The sequence below is a fragment of the Enhydra lutris genome, unplaced genomic scaffold (assembly GCF_002288905.1).
Source record: "Enhydra lutris kenyoni isolate GAN:26980312 unplaced genomic scaffold, ASM228890v2 scaffoldscaffold16, whole genome shotgun sequence".
NCBI lineage: Eukaryota > Metazoa > Chordata > Mammalia > Carnivora > Mustelidae > Enhydra > Enhydra lutris.
This window is the reverse complement of record NW_019154100.1, coordinates 25,042,853-25,062,386: the sequence shown is the minus strand read 5'-3', so window position 1 is coordinate 25,062,386 and position 19,534 is coordinate 25,042,853. Positions and strand designations below refer to the sequence as shown.

Genomic DNA, 19,534 nt, shown 5'->3' with positions numbered 1-19,534 from the left:
ATGCTGGGTTCTTATACTTTGACCACTAAAACTGAACTACTTGGAAACATGCCAGCATGTATGTTCTGGGGCCAGCTGTGGGTCAAGTCTGGTGGTATAGTTGGGATATGGAGACAATAAGTACCATTACCTGTGTGCGGTCATTAGGATGGCAGTAGGTGAGTGCTTAGCATTTCTCAGATTACCCTTAGTAAGATTTACAAAATTACCAAAATATCGCAAGAACACATTAGCTAATTCCCTTTCCCAACAAACTCACACTTACTTGTCATCTTCCTTGCAGTCAGCATTAGATTTGATCTTCATGTTCCTTGCAAGTTCTTCTTTGTTGGTCCTAGAGTAGCCAGGACACATTTGGAGTTCCAGGATGACTGGTATTCTACACTGACACAAAACAACCCACCCATAGAGTCGTTTGCTTTTCCAGGGCTGCTTAACATAGGCAAAGAAAACATTTTCCTTTAAACAATTTCCTGGGCATCTTCACATAATCTGACCTAGATAGTGAGGCTCCTGCCTCCTGGAGGAATTTGGGTGTCAAATGTACCTGCATTCCTATGTTCTCTTGTCTGGTGCCCAGAGTAACTTCGAGAGCCATTCGGAAAAGCTTTTAGAATAGCATCAGGTGGAATCATCAGTGGAGGCTGTTAATTTTGCCCCACCACCCTTTGCGTGACTGTAAGTGCCCGTGGGCACGTGGGGCTGGCAGCTGTTCAGAGAAGGAACCTGGATGCTGCCCGGACTGCAGCCACACAGTCTGCTGTGGGCAGCCTGCACTAGTGGAGTTCCTTCTTAAATTACTGGGATGTGATTCTTCTACCAGAGAGCCGGCCTAATCCACTTTCTAAAGCAAAATTGAGAGTTTCTGATCTTGGCCAAAGGCTGGTGTAAAGCCTGTGGTAACACTGTGTGAGTGGTAGTTGGTAAATCTACATGGTGTAGACCTATCAGGCTTAAGTACTTTTATAGTCAAGTGACTGCTGCCCTTCGGGGCAAGCTTTTAGTAAGGTTAGCATTGCTTAGGACATTTCTGGAAATCTTTTGGATTCCCTTCAGATTCAGTTGAAATTCATACATACTTTATAATTACTGAAGATTAAAAAAAAATAAGTAAACCTATAAAGATTAGCCAATTTGATTTTTACCAGGCATTCAAAACCAGATGAGATTAATGTAGAGAGTACCAGTAAAAAAAAAATGAAGTGTCACAAAATTTCAAATGTTCTGAAAACTTGCAATTAGTGCAGCATCTGAAGTGGCCTCTCTGAAGAGCTAACATTCATTCAGCACATTGAGGGCCATGTCTTATGACAGACCAGGGCCCTGGGCTCCTAAAAAGCTTAGGTTTTAGAAAACAGACTAAACAGTTACTGTCAAGAGGATAGTTTCAGAAAGACAGTAGGGTAATAGTGGCTGGGATATGGGGGTAGAAGGGAGAGTATGAAAGACCCTTCTGAAGAGGCATTGCAGAAGACAATGAGAGATGAGAAAAAAAAGGATTTACATGGAACTCTGGAGGGGGTGTCCCAGGTAGGAATAGCAAGGGCAAAGGTTCTTTAGGCGGGAAGCATTACTAAACAGTGGTACCTACCCTTTTGAGGAGATCAAGCAACTATTTAAGAAATAAAAAGAAAAATCAAACCATACATACTGTTTCTATGGGAAAGTTACATTCTGAAGTTTCTCATCTCCTGAAGTTACGGGATCTAATAGAAGGTAGAATTCAGAGTGGAGATTCAGTCAGAACTCCAGGCAAATTGGAAAAAATCAGGTGTAAGTTCCTGGCCTGGGAGAAACAGCTCTTGTTACATCTTAAGGATTTTTCTGCACCACTTGGGGAATTTAAAGAACAATAACAATTTGATTTTTCCCCATAATCATCTAGAAATACATTATTATTTAGCTATGTGGATTATCTGTAACATTTTTAAGTGAATTTGCTTAAATGTGTCATTTCAGCTCCGTGCTCTCTCTGATGATGGAATATCTGATCTTGAAAACCCAGACTTGGCTCCTCTGAAGGATATGGAAAGGTTTATGATTGTGCAGCGTTTGTTTGCCTCAGCTGACATGAACCTGGAGAGACTGCAGTCATCTGTGAAAGTTGTCACCCAGAAGGACCCTAACATTTTCCCACTAATTCTTTATATAAGCCTAAATGGACTCTGTGCTTTAAGCAGAGCACATTAATAGCACCATATGTGAATTACAAATACATGTTATCAGCCAAGGCTGGGTATTTTCCAGCATTGTTAAGATACTACTGAGTTTAGCCACTAGGTACTCTATAAACAGTTTTTCATAAAAGGCCTATGCTGGTGACCCAGTGTCTAAGTTAGATTCTAGCATCTGAAGAGCTAGAGGATGGTTGAGAATTCTAAGCCAGTGTGCATTTTTTTTTTTCACAGAAAAAATGGGTCCATTTATTTCTTCTATACAAAAACAGCTGAATATGACACTTTGATCCAAAAATTCATTTTAAATCGTGAATGCTATAGGAAGACAATTAATAGAAGAGTCTGTGTTATAGATGTGCTGATTGACAAATGAACTGTAAATGCCATTATAGTACATATACTCTGCTAAACAAAATTACACTAATCTAGTAGCAGGACCCCCTTCCTTAGGGGTCTAGCTATAGACATTTTCTTTTGTAATGCTTTGACGAACACACCAATTCTATGTCTAGAACAATGCTGATTTCCCATGCATTCTCGATTTTTAATTTCTAAAATACCACATACTGTATCAAAGGGAACTGTGTATATTTTACATTCTGTTTGAAATTCTTCTATAAATAACTTGAAGTGTCTCTCTAGTGCCTCTGATTCCATTGCCACTAACTACTGGGGACCTGAAACCACTTTTCCTTAGCAAAAAGTAGCTAAGACTTCCTCCTAAAATTAGTCTTACCTTAGGAGCAGGGAGGATAGAAGTAGCAGTTGTTGAAAGAGAAATGTGTTACTCAGCATATTTTTTTTTTTTTTAACCTCAACATCATCTATTTTTCGCTTTTCTGCTCTTCAGATTTTAATGAACATTAACATGGAAGAAATGAAACAAAATAACCCTTTCATCACCTCAAAAATAAGACTAAATCTTATGGAAATACTTCAATACATGAAAAAAAGAGTTGCACACTGTGTGGCAACAACAGAAAAAGCACCTTATAACAAACTGGAAAGGAATCTGCCAAAGTGAATAGTTGTGCTACAATGGTGGCACTATACATGCCTTTTTGTCTTTCTAAGTTTTATAAACAAAAAATTGATGGCAGATTTTCTAAGAATCAACTTGTGTAAACACATAGCTACACATCACAAGGCAGTGGGAAGCTCCTTTAAAAGTCTACAAGAAACTGGACAGTGATTCCTTTGGGGAGAGGATTTAGAAGTTGGGACAAGACGCTGGGGTGTTACCCTTCTATTCCTGTTATAATTTTGTATATATTAACCTCTTAAAAAAACAACCAACCAAAGCCAAGCCAAACCAAAAAAAAAAAAAAAATCCAAAAGCAACAGAAACTAAAAGATCAGCTTCAGGCAGAAAGAAAAAAGGCCATCCCAGCACATGCCAAAAAGTTTGGGTTACATCAAATAGACAGCTAAGGCATTTGGCCATTTCTACAACTATCAGCTAGTTACTCTGTTGAACTGTGTCTTAAAAATTTGGAATTAAGGGCGCCCTCTGCTCAGGTCATGATCCCAGGGTCTTGGGATGGAGCGCCTCATCAGGCTCCCTACTCAGCAGGAAGCCTGCTTCTCCCTCTGCCACTCCCCCTGCTTGTGTTCTCTCAATGTGTCTTTCTCTAGCAAATAAAATCTTTTAAAAAATTTGCAATTAAAAAGGATGTAGCCATATGCTGCTACAGGTCTCCCCAGCCTCCCAATTATTGCCATGCCTTAGCAGACCCCACTGTGACATGGTGGGCAAAGTAGTGCTGGGCATGCTCGAGTGGGCTTCCAAAAGGCTCTTCTAAGTATCTAGTATCTTCATCACCACATACAATTAATTGTAAATGTACATTTACATTTGTAAGCAAATTCTGGTAGACCAGATACCTAGAAAACAGATAGAAAATAGAGTATTTTCCAGAACAGAAGTGGAAAGCCACCTTCACTCAAATGTTTCCATGACCACTCGTCTTTTTCCAAGTGGATGCAGGAAGAGTCAAGAAGCACTTTTGTTAGGGTCCCTCAGGTGTCCACAATCTAATAATCCCTAGAACCTGTGAACATGTTACCTTATGTACCAAGAAGGGACTTTACAGATGTTCTTCAGGTGACAGATCCTGAGACGGAGATTATCCTGGATTATCTGGGTGGGCCCTTAGAGGGCAAAAGAGTCAGTGAGAGACTTGGCCAAAGAAAATGCAGAAAAGATGAGGCACAGGAAGGATTCAGTGCTGTTGCTGACTCTGAGAGAGAGGTCATTTCAAGAACAAGAGAGCAGTCCATGTGACAGCCAGTAAGGAAGCGGACACCTCAGTTCTACAACAGCATGGAACTGCAATCTGCCGCCAACCTGCAAGAGCCTGGAGGAAGGTTCTCTCTCCAGCATTAAGAGCCAGGGCAGGCCCTGGGAAAGGTCTCAATTTCAGTTAGGTGGGACCTGCGTTGCATTTTCAACCTGCACATCTGAGTTTGTACTTAAAGCTGTGAAGGGTGCCTGGGTGGCTCAGTGGGTTAAAGCCTCTGTCTTCGGCTCAGGTCGTGATCTCAGGGTCCTGGGATCGAGCCCTGCATCGGGCTCTCTGCTCGGCAGAGAGCCTGCTTCCTCCTCTCTCTCTGCTTGCTTGTGCTCTCTCTCAAATAAATGAGTAAAAAAAAAAAAAAAAAAGCTCTGAAGTTGGGACACCTGGGTGGCTCAGTTGGTTAAGCATCTGCCTTTGGCTCAGGTCATGATCCCAGGGTCCTGGGATTGAGTGTCTGCATTCAGCTCCCTGCTCAGTGGGGAGCCTGCTTCTCTGTCTGCTGCCTCCCCTGCTTGTGCTTCTAACAAATAAATAAAAATCCTTAAATTAAAAAAAAAAGCTACAAAGTTTGTGGCAGTTTTTTACTGTAGTGAGAGAAAACGGACAGTACAAGATGAAAGTGAGTAATCTAAAACCGAATTCTTTGGGAGACATGAGAAGTACACTAGACTAGCAATTTCTGAAGTACTGGGCATGGAATCCCAGAAATTTAGCTTGAGAAAGAGTTGCAAAAATACCTTTTCTGGACATCAGCTTCCCGCACTCACCCACGGTCATGCCTCCCATCTCTTGGCCAGCCTGGTGGGTCCGCCTCCCTTTTCCACTGCAGGCCTCAGGACTGAGCTGTGCCACAGCAGGTGCTGTATCTCCCACCAGGGCTTTTCCTGCTTGGCTAACTTGTCCTAGCATCTCATGTCATCTAAGCATAGATGCTTTTTCTTGATCCTATATTTTAATCTTCCCTGTCTCTGCCATTTTTTCCTTGAGTATGTCACCTTTGAAAGCCACCAAATGGCTTGGGCTGGGATAGAGGAAACAACAGTTAGGGTTTCCTTGTTAAAGAAGAGAAGCAGGTGAAAAATTTATATATTTTGGTGGCAAAAACTACATGTTATTACACGCTTTTTGCAAAATTACTAGCATTTAAAAAGAAATTACCAAAGCTAATCTGATAACCTCTGTATTTATCATCTCTAAACCTCAGTTCTACCTATAAATGAAACACTATATTTTTGCAATATTAAATATTTATTTTTATATGTACAAAAATATTTTACTTGGAATATACAATCTCACATGTTGAACATTTCAATAATTTTTGTTTTGGACTACACAGGAAATATGTGAAAAGAGAAATTTATAGGGACAGTTTCTGAAAAATCAATAATTGTACTGCAAGAAAATTTTATTTATACACGGGCAGCAGTAATGTTTCTTTTATACAGGAACTAGTAATACAATTACTTGGAAAGCAGTAGCAAATTTTATTTTTAAACTTTTTCATCAGAAAGTTAACTTTAGCAGCTTGTTCAGCTTTTATTTTTAGATTGCTAACAAGCATTTTGCCCTCCATTAAGAAAGAAAAGTTCTACAATTATTTCAAAGATTAGAGGTTTAAAAGAGCATGCATTTGTGTTCAAAATAAAGATATACCAAACTGAAATGGAAAAAAAAAAATCCCCAAAGCAAGGTTTTCACATCAAATACTCACCATGGGCTCTAAAATAACTCAACATGCAGAAAACTACACTTGTTGCCGAACCCTAAGTGCTCATTCTTCCCCAGCAAAACCGAAGATCCCACTTCCTTAAAAATCAATGTTACCAAAGAAAGAGGAGTCGGCAGTTCTTTTAAAAGAACACATAGCCAAAAGGAATATTTATCTTATACTTAAATTATAGTAGAGACGAGCAATTCCTCAAATCTGGCTCTACCTGAAAAGGTGAAGGCATTCCTCATTTGGACCATATTTACCAGAATAAGCATTGTCTTCAAAGCAATGTTGCTATACTACTGCCTCTCTTTTTTCAGAATAAGATGAAGACCACATATTTTAACTGGTGATGACTTCTGCTTAAACAGTGGTAATTTATAGCTGAGGAGTTTTGAATGCTCTGCTTTTTTCCACTTCCTCTAAGCTCCTTGGCCACCTTGACTGATATGAGGAAAAACTAATTTCAGGTATGGCCTGTCATATTTGTATGTTTCTACCCCCCACTGTTGCTGAAGTGCACCAAAGACATCTAGTTCCAACTTTTAAAATAAGACCTTTTGGCTTCTGCTTTGTGGCAACAACAATACTATTCAGTGGGACTCAAGGCAGGTTTACAAGCACTGAGTCATTTACTTTCCCAAGTACGAAGTGGCATTTATGCTCATTGTAGACATGTTCATTCGGTTTGTGCTAGTAATTAGTAAAAACTGGTAGGGGAAAAAAAGGGAAGGAACTGTCACTTCTGGCTAACTTTGGTGTGTGGAGGCAAATCAGATTTATCATAGCACTGCATTATCAGCCAACAGCCATGAAGCCATTAGAAAGAGAATGCAAATAAGATGTCTTCATGTTCAATTCAAGGTCCACTAATTGGAGGTAACAATAGTTCTCCCTACAAAGAAACAGATGCCTTTTAAACTTAATACTATGGGTTAAACAATAAGGCTGCAATGATAAATTTCAGGCATAAGAATTAAGGTAGGGCAGCTTTAAAGGCCAAAGATCAGAATGTCTTGGATGTCAGAATACTGGATTGCTTATATTTTATTTGATTTGTGAGTAACAACAATTTGTTAAAGGTTTGGACTGAGAGTCCAAACTCAAAAGGACCTCTTGACCAAGGCCACAAGAGAGCAGAACAGACCCTCCTCGGAGCTGTTTTAAAACTGGAGGTAGGATTCTGGAATAGTATGTACCATTCATTATGCTACCTCTGAAAGAGATACATTTTAAACAAACTAAAAGATTAAAAACCTCAATAGAAGTGAATCCATGTAATAAATAGATTAAGTAGCCTAATAAGGATTTTCCAGCCTAGCATTTATCACATCAGAGTTACAAATTACTTCTTGTAACTTAAGGTGAAGACAAATAGTAAGCTAGCCTCATTTAACTGATGGAATATTAAAAGTAAAGGAAAATATAAATTTTATTAAAGGTCGCACAGTCAGAATTAGGATCTCCGCTAGTAGAAGCACGCCATCTCTATTTTTAACAAAAGAGATTGTTTTAAAGAAAGTAGTGCAATGTACTGCAGAAGTGGTACCAATCAGGCTTCAAAATTCTTACCTTAGAAATGAGATATCATTCCTTCACTTTTTAGGGTATTAAAGATTCATTTTTGATTCTGTGCACTAAATTATTCCAGGTACACAAAAAGTAACATAATGAATTAAGGGACATATTTAAAAAATGAATAAAACTTGAAGCTAACAAAAATGTAACTTAAAAATAATCTTATCTTAAGGAATTACAGAATTGTTATCTTCTTAAGATATATAGTGTATACTCAAAAAATGATGCTGCTGATTATTAGTTGACTGTATTCTTAGAAGTCTGTGAATATTCACTTGCACTATATACAATAATCCCATTATTTAAAATACTGAATCTTGCTCAAGAACTTAAAATACATTACAGATGTTATTACATGAATTGCCACAGCGAATCCACTGGAACAACAGGAGGGCAGTTACCAGAATCTCTAAGCCTGAACCATATCACAAATTCACTTGAAAGTTTAATTAAGTATTTCCCAAGACATTGCCATCTAGAACTCTGTCCTTTTTGCTTAAAGAAATTGTTATAATTTTCTGAGCTAAATTTCGTATTTTTCAGAAAGATTAGTATCTGCCTCAAAACTGGAGCCTTATAAAACAATGTGAAAAAAGTTTCAGAATGTCTAGGAATTTGGGAGTAAATATTTAAGAACACAGCTATAATTACATGGGTGAACCTATTTAGTTTTATTATTCATGTACTTTGGAAAATTTTACATATTATACATATGGCTGTATATATATATCTATCTATATATAATATATATATGGTGACTCAGACATTTTAAAAAATGACCTATATATGTACATAAAAGTTCAGGATTTCTGTCTCCATATTTAGTATAAAGATTCATTACTACAAAATTATTGGCTCCCTAGCCTGTGATTTCTGGAAAATGGAGTGTTGTTTCAGAAGTCATAAAAGTACAATGTTAAGCAGACCACTATTTTGACCAATTTTCAAAACTTTTACAGTTAACATTTATCAGTTCAAAATAATCATACCTAACTCCATGGCTATCCATCTTGAAAATCAACTCCAATCACCAGATTATGACACTTATCATTTTGCCCAGCAATAAGTACCAATTTAATGAATTTTTAAAGCAAATATCATCTTTTATTGTCATTGGGATAGTATGGTCAAAGCAGTTAGTATCTGGCCATAATCTATAATGCTACACTATTGTATTTTATTGCTAATTTGCATTCTTTCCTAAGTTTATGTTAATAACCAATTTGCTCTTTCCCAGAAAACTTGTCCTGATAAGCTATTATAAGTAAATTTGCTAGATTCTAGAATCTAGGGCTCAGGCTACTATTGCTGTAGTCATACTGTGTTTATGATAGGATTTCTATTTTAGAAAGCTATGTTCAGCAATTGTATAGTTAAGAATTGGGAAAAGTAAAAGTCCTGATGTATTAGATACTTGATAATATCCAAATATCAAACAGAAATTAAGACTGCATAATCAAGACGTGGCTGGAATAAAAGTAAAATTACATGTAGTGCATCACATATATTCCACTAGTTATAAGGTTACATGACTTATCCAGGAACATCACCTCTACGGGTATTTGTACATTTGAAAATAAAAAATACATATATATAGTAATTAGTCATATATAAATAGTCATGCCCTGAATGCTGAATGTGGACACTCTTCAGTCCACAAAGAATCCTCAGGTACATTAATGTATTGGCACAGGTTTCTTCCCAAAGGCATTTGCATGTGCATGTGTATTTTAACTGTTACCAATTGCTTAGCGTCACTTTAAACCATTTTCTCTTCAGTAAATCTAATTATTTTAGATATTTCCCACAAGAGAAGTTCATACTTCATTGATTACAACTGTACTCTCATAGCCTTGAAAGAATCCTGGGGCCTCTGGGACTCCTTGCCCCAGTAGAGCTTTACTGGGTCCTGAAGACTCAGATGGAACTTCAGTTTCAAGTTCAATGATTCTATTGAGATATAATGAACTTTTCTGAATTTATTCTCTTCAGCTCTGGCATCTAGACTGAAATAAACTAAATAGCATTATTTTGTATTATGGGGGTCTAGAGTATATTAACTAGTCATGAATACCATTCATAACAGAAATAATCCTTTTAAGTATAGACTATTTTCTAAATAATATGCATTTTAAATCATATGATAAAGCTAAAAATATATATGATGTAAAAATCATCTCCATCATGTGACGATAGTTGAAATATTTTGTGGATAAACTTCTTGTGCTGCTACAATGATCCCAAAGCTGTTCAAAGAGGCTCCGTGCAGCAGCAGGAAGGCACACCACAGAAGACAAAACATTTCCTGAGAACTTGGAAACAAAATTTCTCTTAAAATTTTCAGTGTTGAAACACTAAATCATAAGACATTACCTCGACACTGTGCTTTGATTCAGGTTGCTTTGAGAAGCTGAGAATTTGAAGTAAATACATGTGGTTTAAAAGTTAGCAAAGTTATTAAAAGGGTAGGGTGTGATCCATTTTACCACTAATTCCCTATCCTAGGACTAAGAACATGATCTGTGTTCTGGATATGAAACTCTAGAATAAAAAAAATACCTATACATTTCCAATCTTAACAATACAGCAACTTGGCTGTTCTGTTTATTGTGAAGATGATTTAAAGCAATGTGTGCATAACTGCTTATTGCCATGTATTTTCTCTCCCCTCGAAGCCCTCCCGGCTGGTGTTCTGTCACAGCTTTGCTGAGGAGAAAACAAATTTAACAGCCAGGAGCCAGATGCCTACCATGGACAAAGATGACCACAAGCACCTAACCCTGGAGGTGTGAATACTGTCCTTGTGAAAAGCTGGCAGCAATATAAAACACAGCTAACTTAGTTTAATGATGAGCTACATCTCAATATGTTTGAGGAAGAATTTATACCATCCAGAATCCTAAAGAATCCTATTAACTGAGATGAATTTTAAAAATCTGAATGTTAATGCATCTAAAAGAGAGCGGTTTTCTTAATTACTAAACAAAAAAGTGCATTTCCTAACAGAAATGTAAAAACTATATAAAACCTTATTTTATATTATATAATACATACAATGTACATATTATATAATGTATATGTTATATATAGATAAGACAGCTGACAGTTATTTCCAGATCTCATAAGTTGTTCAATGGATCTGGTTCTCAACAAGACAGATTTAACAAATATTCTAACAATCATATCACACTTCAAAAAGCACACCGATTGTTCACAAAATCCCCCACTTGCAAACTTGAAGTATCACAGAAATTTGCAAAGGCATGATACATTTGCTAACCATATCCTAATAAAACACTGTTGAAGCTACAGTAGGTTCATTTTTGTCAATGTCGGTATTTTCTACATGTGAAAATAAATCAACTTTATGCGTCATTTTGCTGCGTTATGTGTTACAGGATAAGGCACTCTCTTAGCCTACAAGGCCTTGCTTGCTGTGTACACATTCACTTAGCATCAGCCTGAAATGGCAACAAATGAGAGTGCAAAGTATTGCTCTTCACTTTTTCCCTCAAGATGGAAATGAAGGGGAAAAAAAACAATACACCTGCTTAAATTAGAAAGGACAGCCATGTATCTTTGAAATAATGAAACCATGTATTGTTGAGCAGACTTCTAATGTCAGACTTGGAAGGTATGGACATTATAGTTCTGCTTCAACTTATATTAGGAAAGAAGGCCAATAATTACTATTTTCTCCTAATAAAGAGTAACTGACCTTTCACTAGTTAAATACTGAACTAAAGGACAGCTTTACAAAACTACTTCAAGTATTCATTATCACAGTGAAAATGGGAGACCAATGCGAGAATGAAGGATTTGAAAATTCCTTTGATGAAAAGGCAAGGGTACTAAATCAAAACATACAAAATGCTTCAACGCATTTCTTTATGTGGTATGAATAGAAAGATTACCCATAAAAAGTTAGAAAAATTAAGATAAATTATATATTAGTACACCTTCCCAACCACATTTTATATAAAAATTCAAATAGTGTACTGGTATTACAATCTACACAATAAAAATGCCTGAACTTGGCAGATATCTTCTATCTGTGCATGTATTTTCTTGGTAGAAGGCTTATTTATTGCAGTCATTTTTAAAAAGTTTTATTTCCATTATGAACCTTATTGAATCATCAGTAAACCCAGCTGATTGGGACCCACTGTGGCTCCATTCTCAGCTTCTCTATGGCAGTCTGTAGTTTCTCAAAGGCTTTGTCTAGATTGTCGTTTACGATGATCAAATCAAAATAGTGGTTGTATGCTCTTTGAATCCGTGCACTTTCGTCCACTGTTTTCTTTAAGTCAGAGTCCTGTCAAAGAGTGTTAAAAGGAAATGTTTCTATCATAATGTGTATTCACTTGCTCAAACACCGATTCAAAGTGAACATAAGAAATAAGCACACTGGGACTTTTATGGTGATTCTGATATTAATGCTCAAAATCTAATCTCTACAGTGTTAAAACAGACATTACCACCTGTTCATATCCCAGTCCTTCTAGCAGTGCTCATGTTTGCTTTGTAAGTATTCTGTATCTTCTGTTTCATTGATCTTAGGATAAGATTCCTAATTAAACAACTGCTGACAATAATCTCAGGGTGAAATCTAAGGTAATAAAAGAATTATTGCAGGTTTCCAGCCCAACTATATCATCCTTTTCAAATGATTTTTTTTTTTTTTAACTTTGCATGTATGTAATACACCCCTAGAAAAAGAATCCCAGGATTTTCCCTTCTGTGTGTTTTTGTCTTCCTTCTTCATGGTCCAGGATGCCAGCTGAGGTGGTCAGGACAATGAAAGCAAACTGAGGGGACAGGAGCAGATTATTCTGCCATTTTTGTAGATCTTTGAGTTGTACATCTAATCTGCTCAAACACCAATTCAAACACCACACTTGTTTAGCCTGCTTGTGAGGTTCACAGCAATTTTCCCAGCTCTGTGATCATCAATGATTTCAAATATGCCAATGTAACCACGCTTCATCATCACTGTTAGTAACTGGTTAATGACTTTGGAGCATAGCCTAATAAGAACCTAGCGTTTGCCTCTCCTTTCAGGAGTGTTAATGCTCTTGAGAGCATCTGCCAAGACATTCATGTGCACCATTAGGGCGACACAGAAAGACTGTGGAAAGAGCTCGAAAGACTTTTATCTTATGGGCTCTGAGATCATGGAAACCATTTTGCAGTGCCTATTAAGCTCAAAGCCAAATTTGCTGCCTGTCTCCAGGAAAGAGAATATTAGGAATGTATTTTGAAGACAACTACATGCTCCCTATCCCCACCAACACATACACACATATTTATTTCTTTCTTTAGCTGGCACTGTTTATATTTTGTATATTTCTAGTCATTTTGGAATGATATAAGGAAACAATAAGTAATAGGTTCTGCATGAGCAAGTAAAGCTTTTCATTAAATTGCAACTGTTTTGAAATTTCACAGTACTTCTACATGTTCGTCAAATATTTATTGATTGCTATTAAATTGTCTACTATATTTCATCATCTGTGGACATAACAATGAACAAGACAGAGTGGGTTCCCACCCTCCAGAGGAGGAGACAGACGAAGGGCAAATAAACACAAAAACTTCCAAGTTGTAGTGAGTACTATAAAAGAAACCAACCAGAACAAAGAATTTTGAGAATTCTATTTTAGATAGAGTGATTACAAAGATACTGAGTAAATGACATTTAAACTGAGAACTATAGTGTGGGAAAGAGCATTCCAGGCAGAGGAAAAAGCAATGCAAAATCTGGGAGGGAAATGACCCTGATATGTTTTAAGATACTGAAAGACCAGAGGGATAGAGGGACTGAGGGCAGTACCTTGAGACGCCTTGAGATAAGTATGAGCTAGGTTGTGGAGAACTCACATGCAACAGAAACACATCACTGGCTTGTGATGGAGAAATAGGAGATGGATATGACGGCAGACCGGAAATATATTTTGGTGATAAAGTCATCAAGATTGGCTGATGGGCTGAATGTGAAAAGTGATGAATGAATGAATGGGCGAATAAATCAAAATGTAGAAAGAAGCAGTTGTAGAAAATGCAGAGTTGGGGAGTGGAGCTGGGGGAACACAATGTTCTACTTTGCACATGTTAAGTTTAAGATGTCTTGGGTGACAGCCAAGTGCAGATGTGAGCTAAGTAGTGATGGGTTATGCAAGTCGGAGCTCTGAATTCTGGGTTACCTATACAAAAACTAGGAATAACCAGTGTAACAATGGCATATAAGATAATGAGTTTGGTGAAAACACCAGAAGGGAAGTGTAGAGAGAGAAATGAATTCCAAACTAGGCCTGAGGGACACTAATAACATTTCAGTTAATATTTTCACTGACATCTCTAAATCAATTTGAAACAACTAAAATATCTTTTGTGATAGATGTGCAAACAGCCTCAGTTCAACTTGGAAACCATTCTTTACTATTACAGTCATTAGCAATCTGCTTCATTTAAGAAAAAAGTTTTTTCTTTTTTTTACAACAGTGGAGTACACCATTCAGATAGAAAAAAGAATAAAGAATCTCTATATATGGCCACAGCGAATCTTAAATATACTGATAAGTGGAAAATGTAGGCAGACTTCTGAATATGACAGGTTACTTTTTATGTAAGAAATGAGGGAGGGAAGGTACACATACATACTTGCTTATATTAAAAAAATTTTTTTAAAATGACGACCTACGTAGGTGGGAATGGAGCGGACAGAGAAAAGCCAGATTTTCCTGTTAAGATTTACTTTAGAACTATGAAATTGTATAGAATTATACAAAATTAAATTCAAATAAAAAAAGAACAATACTTAAAAAAAAGAAAAATGAAACAGACCTGTGTTTCAAGTTAATGGTTTAACCACGCAGAAAGGAATTATTTCACTGACTTTAAAATAATACCCAGTGGGATATATCTTAGGAACAATTTTTTAAAAGCCTGAAACTTAAGAGTTTTCAATAATTATACTGTTGATATCAGTATTGATACTGTTACTCAGAAATTATATAGAGTGGGTTCTTGGTTTATATATGTGAAGTAAGAAATTATTTTAATGTCATCAAGAACCAAGATTTTCAGCATAAGAAAAAAACACAAACATAGAGTCAAAGAAGTTAAGTAAAATAATGGAAAGTTTAAATTAGAATTATCAAAATGAACAAATGATGTGTGCTTTCTAAAAAAGAAAAACGTATTTCCTATATCTGGCCACCAAAAAGCCTAGAAACAATGAGCAACTAAGTTGATCACACAACTTCAGCACCTATATTGCCTCTAAATACCATTTTCCACTAAAAGGAACCATGTTTTTTGGATGGCTGGCTCCAGGTCTGGGCTAAGAAATGTGTAAGAAAACCAGGAACAGCTTATCTAGCTAGGAAGAAAAGAGTCATCAAAGATTAGTGGGGTTGTGTTAAAAAAAACTCAGAAGACAAGCTGAATATTCCCACAAGCTAAACATAAGCCAATTTAAACACCAAGAAGAGTTGTAACTAAATTATCAGAGATGAAGTAGTCCAAGAGACTTTAAAACACAGCAATTTGACTGCATATACTTAGTGAGATAAACCTTAAGGACAAAAAAACAAAAACAAAACAAAACAAAACAAAACAACCTACCAAAAAACTAGTTCATGGTAATCACACCTGGTAGTGTTGGTGTACTTATTCTCAGACTGTTGTGTGTACTGTGGGATAAAGCAAATGAACAATTACATCATATTTTAAGTCTAACATTCCCAGTGTTTTTGAGAACTGGGATACTCAGTACTTAGAATGGAAATAAGCTAAAAGAGGTTAACTAAAAACCCTGTAATTCTGAATTTGAATGGGAAATAGCAGTATGAATTCATGAAATGGTTTCCTTCAGAAATACAACAGAAAAACATATCCTAACTCTACCTGAGAGGTATAGCTAGAAACAAGAATCAATCTTGTGACAATGAGCACCCCTAAGTATTATGGTCTTAAAATACCATTTACTCTAAAAGGAACCAGAGCTTCTTGAAGAAACAGCTCATACCCGGCCTAGAACAGAAAATGTACAAGAGGAGCCTGGAACATCTGTCATACCAGATAGTAAGGAAGCTGAGACTAAAAGGTCTCAAGGGCCAACTTGAATAAGCTCCTACTGGTCAAAGATGGGACAATTTGAGCATCAATAAGAATAACCATAATAGAGTAACCACATCAAAAACTCACATCAGGTGCTCATAATGAAACTAAAAAACAAAGAAAATGAACCTTATTTGATCACCTGTTGTTTCTAGGGGTTTTCAGAACAAACCCATTATTCTGAAAACTGACCCATCGAAGTATCAACATATACTCTGACTTTCCTATATGAACTCTACTTCAGAGTGATCTACTAGTTGATGAAGAAAAGTTATTTCTTAGAACTCTAGTTTATAAATTCAGAAAGAATGACAAACTCTTTGGTGTTATCATTTTACAATCCCTAAGAAATATGTGATCCAGGCAAAGATGAATAAAACCTGCCAAAATCATTAGGTAAAAAGCTAGTAGAGAACTTTACAGATCAGGCTCACAACATCTGAACCCACTGATTAATCATCTCACAAAAAGAGAGCCTCTCATATGCCTCATAATGTAACAAGGAAAGTTGTATCAGTTAATTAATTATTTTTGGGAAAAATAAGTAAACCTATACCTGTTCAAGCTTCTATCAGTTCACAGGGAATAGAGGGAAATGACACCATGGGGACAAAATTGGCAAGATCTAGACTTTGAAGCACTCTGTAGGATAACTGACCCAACTTTTTTTTTTTCTTTTTTAAAGATTTTATTTATTTATTTGTCAGAAAGAGAGAGAGCGAGCACAGGCAGACAGAGTGGCAGGCAGAGGCAGAGGGAGAAGCAGGCTCCCCACAGAACAAGGAGCCCAATGTGGGACTCGATCCCAGGACGCTGGGATCATGACCTGAGCCGAAGGCAGCTGCTTAACCAACTGAGCCACCCAGGCGTCCCTAACTGACCCAACTTTTTTGTTTTTTGTTTTGTTGTTGTTATTTTGATTAGAGCAAAAGCTTGATCTCACAAACCCGAGATCATGAACTGAGCCCAAATCAAGAGTTGAATGCTTAACCAACTGAGCCACCCAGATGCCCTAACCCATTTTTTTGAACAACTCAATTAGGAGAGAGGAGAAATGGGGAGAATTTACAAATTAGGACAAGTAAAGGGATGTCTGCTTCCAGCTAAGATGTACTAACAGATATCGGCTAACCCTCCTACCTGACAATGAAAACAGAAAATGTATGGAACAACAGCTTTTAAGACTTTATGCACGAGGCAAAAACAAGCCAATTTATCTCAGAGAAACAGGAAACAAATGAAGTGAGCCCTACTTATTAACCCCAGCTTATTGTCTTGAAAGACTTTCTAGGCCACAATATACAAGGTAGAGCCCAGAAGGAGCCTATACAACATTCCAAGTTGGGACAGAGCTGAGAGCCCAGAGAGACCAAGGTGGCAAGAGTTCACAGGACAGAATTCCTGAACAGAAAAGCAGCATGGAGAGAGAACTTCCGACACTAGCAAATGGTCCCCTCTTCCAGCATATAGCTGTATACCAATCAGGGCAGTGTACATGTACCTGAGACCACCAAAGAACCACCAGAAAAAAATGAGAAGTGTTCAACTGGAGTCAGGAACAGGACCTCTTCTCACCAGGAAGAACAGAAAACCTCGATGTACAGGCCATTTGGAAGAGTCCTCAAATGGTCTTGCCTCAGGAATGGAGAATAATTGCCCCCAGATTAAGAATTGTTCTGGTCTTACCTAACACATGTTAAAAGCAATACCTGAAAGGAACAAACTGTTTCTAAACAAGTACATCCTAGAACGAAGCTCACAATGTCTGGCATCCAATAAAAAAATTACTAGGAAGAGAAGCAGAAAATATGGCCAGTGTGAAGAGAAGTCATTCAAGCCAAAACGGATTCAGAACACAAATGTCAGAATTAGTATGTGATGACATGAAAGCACTTATTACAGCTATGTTTCAGATATTCAAAAAGTTAAGTAGAGACATGGAAAAAACTGAAAAAGAAAAAAGAGGATTAACACTATGAGGTTTTAAAAGTCTTTATCTTTTAGAGATAGATAGTGAAGTATTTATGGTTGACATATCAAAGATTTGCTTTAAAATAATTCATGTTAGGGAGGAAGTGAGAGAGGGCTAAGTGAAATAGAAATGGCTACACATTATTGAACATAGGTGATGGGGATATGGGAGCTCATTTTTTTCCTCTTTTGTATGTATTCTGAATTTCTAATAATATGAAAAGAGAGAAAGGCAGAACAAGAGAAAATATAACAGAAACTAAAAGTCAGAACTACCTACCAGTAGTAAACCTTATGATGAACATACTTATTATTGGTCTTGGAGCCCAATTTCCTCACTGGTAAAATGAGAGGTGGATTAATATGCATATTTTAATATTGCTCCCTTTCATTTGTATAGGGGGAATAAACTTGTGTGTGTGTTTTTAAGATTTTTATTTACTTATTTGAGAGAGAGGGAGAGGGAGAGCCTCCCTGCTGAGCAGAGACCCCAATTCGGTGCTTGATTTCAGGACCCTGAGAATATGACCTGAGCCAAAGCAGATGCTTAACTGACTGAGCCACCCAGGCATCCCTAAACTTGTGTTTTAAAATAAAGTGAACAATGATTTTTAAGTAAAAGCCTTATGTTCCAAATCATAGCTGCATCTCATGAATGGATTTTTATTCTGTAGTATATCATATGGTATATTTATTTCATAAATATGATTAGAATTAAACATGCCCAAAAGAAAAAAGAAAAAATCTTAGGAGTGAAATAATATTGTTAGCCTGAAAAGAACTGCTCACCGTCAAAAGCTTAGTAGTGATACCAGCATCCACCACTGCCTTGTGCATGGCACGTAATGTCTCTAGTTCTGGAGCAGCAATAAATACAACATAGGGCATGAACTCGGATGTCCTCAGCACTTTCAGGGCCTGTGTAGAAGAAAAATTACAAACCAATTTATATGGGAATAGAATTTGAATTATGTTACCCTTTAATTAATAATAAATGCTAACTATTAAAAATCTATCTGCCCTCTCACTAAGGATGAAGGATGTAATTTAATACTTGCCCCCTTCTATCCTTTCGGTTCTATACAGTATGTTTCTAAAACAGTGATCCATTAACCATGTTCTGACCTCAGTCATACTACCCTTTAATCCTCTTGAACAAAGGAAAGTATTGAACTTAATGATCCAAAAATTATCAAGAGTGATGTAAATGCTTTCTATGTTATTTGTACAATTCTGTTAATATTGAAAGAGCAGAAATAATCTCAATGTTTATTGAGAATGGTTATATAAATTAATATACATTTGTACTGTGAAACACTATGTAGCAGTTACAAGGAACTAAAAAGCTCTATAAAACTGACATGAAAAGATCTTCAAGAGATACTGTTTAATGGGAAAAAAGCTAAAGAATCTATATAGAATTTTCCTATTTATGTAAAAAAGAAAAATAGAAAACAAAAAAATCTAATAAAACTATATAGGTATATATCTGTATTTAAGGCATACTCAAATGACAAAGATATATATCAAACTATTAATAGTTCTCTCTGAGTAGGGACGTTAAGTTGGATTGAGTGTGGAGGGATGAGAAGGGGTCACTGAGAGAAGAAATGAGAGGAAGAGAATGGTGTGTGTGTGTGTGTGTGCGTGTGTTGAGAAGGGGTGCGACTTGATTATGT

At 36.7% G+C, this 19,534-nt stretch overlaps 2 protein-coding genes and 1 pseudogene across 3 annotated transcripts in view; 1 reads left to right on the top strand and 2 right to left on the bottom strand.

Moving 5' to 3' along the window:
- The window catches only part of LOC111147351 (gasdermin E), a 63,976-nt gene extending 61,597 nt beyond the window's left edge, over nucleotides 1-2,379 (top strand). Inside the window, exon 9 of the mRNA XM_022503354.1 lies at nucleotides 1,960-2,379. Within this exon, the coding sequence (XP_022359062.1) occupies nucleotides 1,960-2,190 (231 nt within the window). The 3' untranslated portion in view covers nucleotides 2,191-2,379. The remainder of the gene's footprint in view (nucleotides 1-1,959) is intronic.
- A 6,127-nt stretch (nucleotides 2,380-8,506) lies between these two features.
- LOC111147350 (membrane palmitoylated protein 6) overlaps nucleotides 8,507-19,534 on the bottom strand; it is a 66,394-nt gene continuing 55,366 nt past the window's right edge. For both annotated transcript variants that reach the window (XM_022503352.1, XM_022503353.1), the window contains 2 exons: nucleotides 18,645-18,773; nucleotides 8,507-12,078 (listed from right to left, as the gene is read on the bottom strand). In XM_022503352.1, coding sequence (XP_022359060.1) covers nucleotides 11,902-12,078; nucleotides 18,645-18,773 — 306 coding nt within the window. In that variant the 3' untranslated portion in view covers nucleotides 8,507-11,901. The remainder of the gene's footprint in view (nucleotides 12,079-18,644; nucleotides 18,774-19,534) is intronic.
- LOC111147352 lies at nucleotides 12,473-12,873 on the bottom strand (annotated as a pseudogene).